At 29.2% G+C, this 11610-nt stretch overlaps 1 protein-coding gene across 3 annotated transcripts in view; it reads left to right on the top strand.

The window, feature by feature from the left end:
* LOC117178084 (histone acetyltransferase KAT7) overlaps positions 1–11610 on the top strand; it is a 150335-nt gene that overhangs the window by 110223 nt on the left and 28502 nt on the right. For 2 of the 3 annotated variants that reach the window (XM_033369319.1, XM_033369317.1), the window contains exons 10-11: positions 7925–7930; positions 8010–8103. In XM_033369319.1, the coding sequence (XP_033225210.1) occupies positions 7925–7930; positions 8010–8103 (100 nt within the window). The remainder of the gene's footprint in view (positions 1–7924; positions 7931–8009; positions 8104–11610) is intronic. The other variant, XM_033369318.1, reaches the window with a different exon arrangement.

Raw genomic sequence — 11610 nt, 5'->3', positions numbered from 1 at the left:
AATCTGAAAAATCTCTATCCCTTCCACACACTACTCCTTTCCCCTGCCGAGTGAGTCACGCCTACCCCGAAAGGGAAATGGCTTAATGGTGTAATAAAAAAAGTTTTAGGGCCCACCTGGTATAATATTCGTGTCAATCATTCATTTGCCTTGCATTTCTATTTCCATATCTTTTTTTTTTATTTGCTTAGTCCTAAATTTCATATTTTTAGTTAAAAATGTCATTTTTTGGTTAAAAATTCAACCTTTTGGTTAAAAAGGCATTCTTTTTGGTTGGAAATTTATATTTTGGTATTGAAAATCGAATTTGAATCTTTTTTGGTTGAAAATTCGACTTTTTTTTATTCATCTTTTTAAATAAAAATTAAACTGTTTGGTTGAAGCTTAATCTTCTTTTAGGTTGTGGATTAAACTACTTTGTTGAAAATGCATCTTTTAAACTCAACTGTTTTTATTTCCAACTAAAATCTTTTGTTTGAGACATTGCATTCTTCGTTGACAATCAATGTTCTTTGGTTGGAAATTTAAGTACTTGGTTAAACCACTTTGTTACAAAATATTTTCATTTTTTCACCATTTTAGTTAAAAATTCATCTCTGGTTGAAAATTCGATTTTTTAATTAACTATTTTAATCGAAAATATAACTATTCTATTCTTCACTTCAATATCATGTTTTAGCTATTTTTTTATATTTCTCTTTTGTTTGGTTCAAAATTAATTTTTTCAATTTTAAAATGTAACTTTTCCATTTTTGGTTCAAAATTGATATTTTTTAGTGGAAAATTCGTCTCTTTTGATAAAAAACTACCCTTCTTGGTTTGATGTTTCCTCTTTTGTTGGGTTAACAATATAATTGTATTACAGAATATTTTTCTTGAAAGCTCAACATTTTAGATAAACATTGTTTTTGTTTCTTGACTGAACACCTTTTATTTATTTGTTGAAAATTCGTCTTTGTAGTGAGGAAATTCAGCATTTTAGTTAAAAATTAATGTTTTTGGTTGAAAATTCAATTATTTCTAAAAAAATTTAATTATTTGGTTAAAAATACAACTGTTTTTGGCTGAATTTAATTATCTTAAAAGGTTAAATGAAGTTATTAATGAATTGTTTAACAAATTATTGTGGGTGATTCTGAACCAAATATATTTAGATTATTACATTTTATTAAATAAGAAAAGAAACAATCATAAGTTAACTCTGTAGATTGGAACGAATCATGAGTTTAGTGTCTCCTACAAAATTTTAATTTAAGATCCAAAAGAAATCTACTTTTCATAAATAATTTTATTATTGTTAATTATTATAAATTATTAATTAATAAAGATAAAATAAAAGTTCAATTTTAAAGTTTCCAAATTCGATCATTTGGTTGATAATTAACCTTTGTATCTTGAAAGTTGAACAATTTGGTTAAAATGTCAACTATTTTGTTGAAAATTTGTTTAGTAATTTTTTTTGTTCGAAAACTCAACTTTTTTACATTCTCATCATTTATAATTGAGAAAGTATTAGAATTGTCGGAAATTTGACACCACTGTTTTTTAACGGATCTCTACGTTTCGAGACCTCCTGAATCCGAAAATCAAGTTATGACGATGGCGTCTCTCTGTCTGTCCGGCCGTCCGTCCGTAAACACGATAACTCTCGAAAAAATGAACGAATTAAATCAATCTTTGGCACACTTTTTTAGGTCCTAAAAGAAAGGACGAATTCGTTAACCAGCCACTTTTGATGAAAATTCAAAAAGTGAGCGCATTTTGAAAGTTTTTGAGACCACTTTTTTCTGAATTTGAAAATTCTATGTACGGATATTTATAGTATTAAAAAGTACAAACAATTTATTCTAATGACTTTTTGATAGAAAGAAAATTCTCAGAGTTATAGAATTTTCACACATTTTTAAATCAACCGAAAATCAACATTTTAAGCCAAAAAATGAACGATATGAAAAAAGTCAAGAGAAGAAAAACCTTGATTTTTGAAAGCCCGACAAGATTATCATAACAAATTTTTGGATTTTCTTGGAAAATTGAAAATTCAAATTTTGATTGCACAAAAAATAATGAAAAATCAAAAATTCGATTTTGTGGTGAAACTATGTAGGATACAAACAAAGCTGAATTACCAAAATTGTTATCCTCAAAAAGATCTGCAATTTCGTTAAGAATCACTTCTTGATAGGAGGCGTACTTTTTGTTTTATTCGTGAAAAAAAACAACATTGAAAATAAAAAATAAATAAATAAATGTGTGGAAAAAAGACGAAAGTTACGAGAAAAAAAAAGATTCAACAAAATCTGTTTATAAATGTCTGTCGGAAATCGAGCGCGTAGCGCGAGTTTCACGATGACAATGTGTACCTCAAAGCCTACAGAGCTTTGAAAAACTTAATCTTTCACCATACTTAATTAAGTAGACAATTCGGAATATCAAGACGCATCAAAATACTGCGAACTAAAAAAGATCTGTTTGATAAAGTTTTATTCAAGCATTAAAAATGCAAAGAATAAATATCCGGGCGCGAAGCGCGGTATCGAACCGTCGCGCGCCCTAGGCGCGCTCAAACTTACGAGCGGCGCGCGCAGTGCGCGACGAGAAAGTGCCCGCGACGCGAACAGATTTTGGATTGAAAATGCGTCGTTCTGGATTTAAAAATGTATCTTTTTTTATTTAAAATTCAACTCTTATATAAAAAATTAAAATATATTTTTGAAAATGTATCTGCTTTTAGTTGAAGTTTTATCTTTTTTGTTTCAAAATTGGACCTTTTTTTTTGAAAATTCATCTTTGTAGGTTCGGAATTCAAGATTTTGGTTAAAAATGCAACTATTTTGTTGAAATTTCAAGTATTTTCTTAAATAATTAACTATTTTGTTAAAATGTCATCTTTTTGGACAAAAATTCAACATTTTTGTTTGATATATAATTTATTATTTATAATTTTTTATATAAATTTTATTATAAATTGATAATAAAAATGTTTTAAACAATTTAAATATAAAATTTTCTTTCACTTCATTGTGTAACACTTGCATGGTTTTGTTATACTTTTTCGTCAACCTCGGAAATCGAAAAAAAATTATACAAAAAATATCGAAGCGAAAGCCTGAAGTTACTTGAAGTATTATTCAAAGACTTAACTCATGCTATTATTAGTGTGATTTATCAGAAATCGATAGTCCACAATTTTCTAAAAATGTTGTATCACGTTTATCACGAGGTTCAAGACAATCGACGAAAGATAAAAAATCCGCGAATTATCCTTGACTCTTGATATATCTTTTCGTTATTATAAGTTCCTTCGAACATTCATTATAAGAAACAGAATATTACAGTGCTTTCTTATGCTGAATTTCCTCGTAATGAACACAATTTTTCTATAAATAAATCAATTCCTGGTCAGATAAGGTTTCTTGATAAAGCTTCCGTTTTAAAACCTCTGCAAAATCAGGTTGCTATTTTTTTAAACACAACAAAATTTAATGATAAAAAAAATTGCAGTTGGAACATTCGTTTATGAAAACTGTTATTAACGAAAACGATTTCCTTTCAGAAGGTTCCTGTTTTTTAACTACTTTTGAAACAATTCCAGTTTTAAAAAATAGGTAACTAGCGGGTGATGCCCAATTTGTGAGCCACCGAGTAGATTCAGTAGATGATGGCGTCGGAAACCGTACGTGTAATTTAATTTGATTTTCGCAGGTTCTTCCTCGCTAAAATATCGCGGAGCGTGGCTGCCCACGAGCGTCGTCGTACGGTCGATGGAGAGAACGGGACAGGGACTTACGTAGAGAAGTGCGGAGAGTTCGGGGCCCTGAGCCGGGACGACCGTGAGCCACAAGAGAGACTACTGGCCCAAGGACGTGGCGGGGCCCAGATTCCTGATGCCCGGCTCTTCGTTCGTTCCATCCGCTCCTCGAGTCCTCGTCTTCGTAGCCCCTCCACTGGCCCATGGCTCATGCCCCTGGACCCCATCCCACTCCCCTATCTATACTATCGCCACCGAACTCCCCTTATTTAGCCTTTGGCTTTTAGCGGCTAGCCTAGTCGGGCCTGCACGATTCGACCCAAAGTTCCTCCATTTGTCCTTCAGCCAATGCCCTACTACTCGACCATACCAGTTAGTAACAGTCTGGCAACGCCGGAAATACCGGGTGTGCCGAAAAGTCGAAAGTTCGTTTAAAGTCCGTCCCACTCTTGACTCGGCCGATGATGCGTCATTTTTGCATCTTCTCGACCATTGCCAATTTATTGTCCTCGACGCAACGCGACACGGCTGAATGCTGACGATATCTATTGAATTGAAGTTTCCTCCTCCACTTTGATACGAGACTCGATCAGTTTTTATCGTCCGTGGGAATCATTCTTCACACTTCTGGCAGATGATCCTATCCTTTTGATCAAATATTTCTCTTTTCTGGAGGAAGAATATTCTTGTTGGATTAATATCAATTTTCATGTGGAAAAAATTTAATTTTGTTAAATTGACGGAACATTTAAGAAGGAGTTCGTGTTAATTTGAAACTGTCTCGAACCAGGGTGGCCATTGGTTAGGGAAAACCTTCAAATCAAGGAAAAGTCGGAAACTTTGTTCATCAGGGAAGGTCAGGGTTTAAAAAAAAAAAAGGGAAAAGTCAGGGAGTTTCTATAAAAAACATTTTAAGCAACTGTCAAGAGTAATGAGGGCAAATTACTTTATAGTCACTTTCCTTTCAATAAATTATCTTATGCCTATGCCCTATGGGCTTGCTATTGAATTCAGGCCTACATCCATTTCTGAATTTTCCTGAATTCTTTTGAAATATTTTAGGGTACTTTAAAAGTTTACAATACATTTTTAATAGATTAAAATAATTTGAAGGGATTTCAAATGATTTAAGAGAATTTTAAGACATTTTTTTTAATTCCATGAAATTTTCAAGAGACTTAAAAAGTTTCAAGAGATTTCAAAGGATTTTAAATACTTTAAGGCATTTTCAAACATCCCGAGGATTTTTTAATTGATGTCAATAATTTGAAGGGATTCCAAAGGATTTTAAATATTTTAGGGTATTTTAAAAGAATCTAAGAAAATTAAAAACTTTTTCAATCATTATAGATTTCTAATATTTTAGGTTAAATGAAAAGATTCCAAGGATTTTAAAATAAATTCTAATCATTTTAAGGGACTTTAAAGGTTTCAAAATATTTGTGAGTATTTTAAAAAATGCAATGGAATTTTCATGAGCTTTAAAGAGTTTCAGTGAATTTCAAAAGATTTGAGATATTTTAGGGTATTTTAAAAAACTACAAGGAATTTTTAATAGATTTAAATATTTTGAAGGGATATTTTAGGTTAATTGAAAATATTCCAAGGATCTTTAAATAGATTTCGACAATTTGAAGGGATTTCAAGGTGTCAAAAGATTTCAGGGTATTTTTAAAAATGCCGTGGAATATTGACGAGCTTTAAGAATTTTTAATTGAGTTCAAAGTATTTGAAATATTTTAGGGTATTTTATAAAAGTGCAAGGAATTTTTAATAGATTAAAATAATTATAAGGGATTCAAAAGAAGGATTGAAAGATTTTATGGTATTTTTAAAATTTACAAACAAATTTAAAAAGCTTTAAAAAGTTTCAAGAGAATACAATGAATTTCAAAAGATTTGAAAGTATTTTAAATATATTAGGGTATTTAAAAAGATATAAAGCAATTTTCAACGGGTTTCAATCATTTGAAGGGATTTCAAAGGATTTTAGGGTCTTAAAAAAAATTTCAAGAAATCTGTACTAGATTTATACTATTTGAAGATTTTCCAAACGATTTTAAAGATTTTAGGGGATTTTTAAAAATTCTATAACATTTTTACGAGCTTTAAAATGTTTAAATAGGTTTAGAAGAATTTGAAATATTTTAGAGTATTTTATTTGAGTCCAAGGTTTCCAACGAATTTTTAATTTATTTCAACAATTTGAAGAGATTTCAAAAGATTTTAGGGTATTTAAAAAAAATTTCAAAGAATTTTGAAGAGCTTTAAAATGCTTATATGGATTTCAAAAGATTCAAAGCAGTTTAAAATATCGTCGTTGTGGAAGCAGCATGATAAAACTCGTTTAACTCCATTTTTCGGGACGCACAAAAAATGGTTTATTCTACTTGTTATATTATTCTATAATAATAGTTATATAATTATATAATATTATGCGATAATTATATAATAATTATTATATAATATATTCTTATCTTATATCAAATATAACATTAAATCACATGAGTGCTGTTCTGACGAAATCGGCAATAGTGACGGTTCCAAGCGTCAAACGCTAAAACTAACCCTACCAGTCGATTTCACACGTTTTTAAAGTTTAAAAACTGTTAAAACCTCAAAATGGAAAAAAATGAGATGTGTCATGCTATTTCTGCAACGACGATACTATAGAGTATTTTAAAAAAATGTGAGAAGTTTTAAATAAATTTCAAACATTTAAAAGTATTCCAAAGGATTTCAAAGATTTTAGGGTGTTTTTTTCCTAATTAGAAGGAATTTTCAAAAGCTTTAAAAAGTTTCAAGCTAATACAAAAGATTTCAAGGGATTTCAAGAGATTTCAAAGGACTTCCAAGGAATTTTCAAGAAATTTGCAAAATTTCATAGGATTTAACGGAATTCTATAATAATAATGCATTTCATAGAATTTATTTACAAGAAGTTAGGGATTTCGTAGGGTTTCAAAAATTTGAAAATAATATTTGTTGAATTCCATTTGAATTCATTTAAGATTTATATTAATTCATAATCATTTAGCCTGAATGTTTTAAAATATTTTTTAACTTACGTAAATTCTTCCGAATTCACTCAATTCAACTCAATTAATGGGAATAACAATTTCAAAAATGTTGTTTAATTCGTCCTGAAATATTTTTAATTTGCTTTGAATTATCAGGCATTTCATCAAATTCTTTTGAATATTTCTAAACTAATTTCAAGCTTACGGAATATAATTGTTTTCATATTTTTTAATTCATTAAAATTCTATTGAATTTAACTTAAATTGTTTTGAATTCTTATTAGTCGAATTAAAAAAAATCAAATAACATTAGCCACATTAATAATTGCACATTATTCACTCTTAGTCACTGTTTGTGCTAGAAATGAATCACTTTTGGAGATATTTTCGGTCTAAATAGGTCACTTTTTTTTTTTTTAGACAAATATTTTCTCGTAATTGGATCCTGAATTTTTCTCGTCAACATTTTAATAATTTTGACCATCGAACTAAATCGAAGATAAGTGTAACTGAATTACAACTCACAACAAAGTTGTGCAACGAGTTTTTGAGGTCTTGATCAATTATTTGTGAAGGAAATTTTTATCGTTATTATCTTTGCTAATGACTGATGGTCATGGTATTTATGATTATTTTGGGAGACAATGATTCTTTGATATTTTGAAGATTATCAGTTATTATAAGAACTTTGGTGTAGATTGTTTCAAATGTAAAATCAGTTAATATATTATGAGTCTTGAGTATTCTGATAGCAAAGACTCAATCATTCTCAATTGACTGATTAAAGTAATTAAATTCAGAATAATAATAAACGATGTACCTTTAAAATTAGTGAATAAAAGAAGCTTCTAGTTAAAATGTAATAAATAATGTACATTTTAGGCAGAAAGTGATTGAAAAGGTATTTTAAGAATACAACACATCAGCAAAAACCTTTTTTTAACTTCAACGGTTAAAACTTTAAATTTTTAAGGAACCAAAAGCAATGATATCTGTTTATTTTCTTAAAAATGAAATGTATGTTGTTAATGAATTCAGTATTAAGTTAGTGAAATATTTAAAATCTTAGTAGTTATGATGCCTTTATCCTAACTGATTAAAAAAAATTAAAAATCTAATTTATAATGATTGCAATTGAATGGTCGCATTGTAGAACGGGGTATAAAATTGTTACTCCTAGAAAAATATTTTATACCCCATTCTTGAATGCGGGGGTTCAATTTCTCTTTCTGTTTCAGGAAAAAAATTCTTTTTTGAATTACAATGTGTCCTGCATTCTGACTCTTCCTCCATATCAACGCCAAGGCTATGGACGACTTCTTATCGACTTCAGTAAGTAAATCATAAAATAAAATTATTTAAAGAGGCGTACTCACATTAAAAATTCCCGAATATTCCAAAACATTCCAGAATTTTCTATAAAATTCAGTTTCAGAAGAATATAAAACATTCCAGAATATTGTTAAAATGTTTCGAGAAATTCGAGAATATTCCACAGTTTTCAGAGAACTTTTGTAAGAAACATAAGAAATTACAAAATCATAGTATGATCCTAAAACCCTTCAGAACGTTTTAGAACAAAACAGAATCCTCCAATATCTCGACATTTTGAGGGAATTGGAGAAATAAAGAATATTTTAAAAATCTCAGAAAATATTCTTGGCTTCACCAGCGAAATCTCCCCTTCTCCCACTTCCCTTCCCCAGCCATAAATTCCCCTCCCTTAGTGACCCTCATTTCTAGTTATTTTCCCTAATCCTCCTCCCATCAATTTCCCTAATTCTTTTCCTCTGACTTCCCCTGCTTCCCTCCACTTATTTCCCCTCAATTCTCTTCTCCACTTTCCCGACTGGACTCTTCCCTCACGGCCCCTGTCTTCTTTTTTATCACTTCCTCTACTTTTTTGTCCTAACTTCTGATACTCCTCTTATTTCTCTTCACTACGCCTAATTCCCCCTACTTCCCCTCTCCTAATTCCCCCTCTCCCCCCTCTTCTAATTTTCCCTCACTTTCCCTCTCCTAATTTTCCCTCACTTTCCCTCTCCTAATTTCTCCTCACTTCTACTACTTTTACTGATCTCTTTTCTCTGCACTTCCCCTACTTCCTCTTCCCATACACTCCGCATAATTCTGCGAAAAAGAGTTAAGTCCTCTATTAATTCTTTACAAAATTGTATGACACTATTTTGCTACTATTTTTTTTTAAATTTATGCCACTATTGACACTAGTTTTGATCTCTAAAGTGAGTCTAAGCGCTCCCATTATTACAAATAAAAGTAGCGCCTAACGTGAGTAATTAAACTCTAATTTATAATATATAAGAGCAATCAAATTACATGTACAAAGTTGGATGCTTTCGTCCGAATTCCCCTGTGTTAATAAAATTAATCATAGGAGTCACATCCGTTGCGGTTTCCTTATTGTGGGTCTGTGAACGTTACTCCTGTGAAATTCAGAACCATGCAAAGCAAGAAAAATAGATTTAGTGATACTACATTATTAATATTATTCACAAGCGACTGCCCGAAGATTAAATTTTAAATATTTCGTGATATGCGACTTTTTATAGTAAATATACATACACTGTTAGAAACTGCTATAGGAACTTTCAGACACGCGTCACTCGAGTAACTAAAGCTTTGTTTTTCCCGCCCGCATATTAACTAACTATACCTACAAACTAAAAGTGTCAAGGGATTAGAAAATTGGTTTTGTTAATTGATTCTAATATGAAATATATTTTCTATATTTTTCATATAGCATTACTATCTATCCTAAAAGTTTCGAAATTTTTCGAACATTTCTAACAGTGTAGGGTTGCCACAGTCTAATCTAGAGAATTCTGCAAAGTCAGGGAATCTAAAACTGGTCAGGCAAAGTTAGGCAATGTCAAGGAAAACCTAAAAGAGTCAGGAAATTTTCGATAAACGGAAATTGAAGTTTATAAAGTGATGTATGACTGTTCCTCAGACATTGAACCCATTATCTGACTCCTCCCATTTCCCATTTTTTAAAGAATTCCTCTTTTTTCCTTGTTTTCAAGAAACTTCTCGTTTTTTTCAATTAAATTCAAGCTGAATTAATGAAGCCCAATAAGAAAATCTAACTATTTTTGCCTAAAAGTTAATTGTTTTTTAATGAAAAATCTACTATTATATTTTTGGTTAAGAATTCATATATGTTAGTTACAAATTATACTATATGCTTAAAAATTTGATTATTTTGTTATAAATTCAAGTATTTTGTCAAAAAACAATGTTTTTGGTCGAAATTTTAATTACTTGGTTTAAAGTTGAACTAAATGATTTGCTGAAAATTAATTTTATTAGTTGAAGATTCATATATTTGTTTAAGAATTTTTGTTCAATATTAATTTCTTGAATTGCAAATTCAACTATTCCCTTTACGTTTAAAATTGATCGTTTTTAGTTACAAATTAAACTATTGGATGAAAATGAACTTTTGGTTGAAAATTTATATTTTCTGATTGAATATTCTACTGTTTTGTAGAAACATCGTATTTCTGTTTAAAATTTTTATACTAGTTGATTAAAAGTTGAATTAATTTATTAAACATTCATTTTAGCTGTTAAAAATCTAACTATTTTGTTCAAATTCTATTTTTTCATAGGAATTAATTTTTTATCTCAAAACTGAACGATTCATTTCATTTTTGAATGAAAATTGATCATTTTTAGTGAAAAATGCAACTATTACATTTTTGGTTGAAGATTCATATTTTTTTATTAAAAGTTACAATACTTCGTTGAAAGTTGAATTATTTTCTTCCCATTTAATTTTATTGAATAACGATTAAACTATTCTGCTAAAAATTCGTTTTCTTCTTCGAAAATTACCCTTTGTAACTAAAATTTAACTTTCATTTTTGGTTGAAAATTTGTTATTCTTTCATTTGAAAATTTAACTAATTGGTTGCAAATTTATCTTTCATAATTAATAATTCAACTATTTGGCTAAAAATTAATTTATTTTGATGAAAATTTAATTTATTTTTTGTTTATTTCAACTATTTGGAGACTCACCTTTTCTGGTCAAAAATTTAACATTTCTTTGAAAAATTAGTCTTTTTATAAAGAAAATTGGCCTTTATCGATTGAAAATTCAGCTGTCTTCTAAAAATCTCGTCTTTTTGGCCTAAAAGTTAAACTTTTTGTTTTAAAATAATCTAATTGGTTGAAAATTAAACTTTTCGGTTGAAAAATCATATTTTTGTGTTAAAAATTCAGATTTTTTTTCTAAATCACTCGCCTTTTTTACTTCAAAATTAAATAATTTTGTTGAAAATTCATTTATTTTCTTCAGATATCATCTATTCCGTTTTTGGTTGAAACTTTATCTTGTATATTGTAAAAGTTGAAAATGCAAGTATTTGGTACAAAATTCATCTTTCTTGTCTGAAAATGAACTTTTTTGATGAAAATTTGACTTACTTAAAATTATGGTCTTTTTGTCTTGAAAATTCAAATATTTGATTAAGTTTTATTTTTTTTCTGAAAATTCGACTATTTGATTAAAAATGCACCTTTGTATGTTAAAAATTCCACTATTTGGCTATAAGCTAAACTATTTTGTTAAAGTTATTATTTTTGGTAGAAAGTTCAACTAAATTATTCAAGATTCATGCTTTTGGATTGAAAATTCATCTGTGATGGTAGAAAAGTCATCCTTCTTGGTTAACAATTTATCTTTCGTTGTTGTAAAGTAACTGGTTTGTTAAAAATTCAACTGTCTTCGAAAAAATTGACACTTGTGGCTTGAAAATTGAACTATGTTGTTGAATCTTTAACTATCTTTTGGAAAGCTCGCCTCTTATACTG

The sequence above is a fragment of the Belonocnema kinseyi genome, chromosome 8, assembly GCF_010883055.1.
Source record: "Belonocnema kinseyi isolate 2016_QV_RU_SX_M_011 chromosome 8, B_treatae_v1, whole genome shotgun sequence".
NCBI classification, from domain to species: domain Eukaryota; kingdom Metazoa; phylum Arthropoda; class Insecta; order Hymenoptera; family Cynipidae; genus Belonocnema; species Belonocnema kinseyi.
Note: the sequence above shows the minus strand (reverse complement) of the source record. Positions and strands in the feature narration are given on the sequence as shown.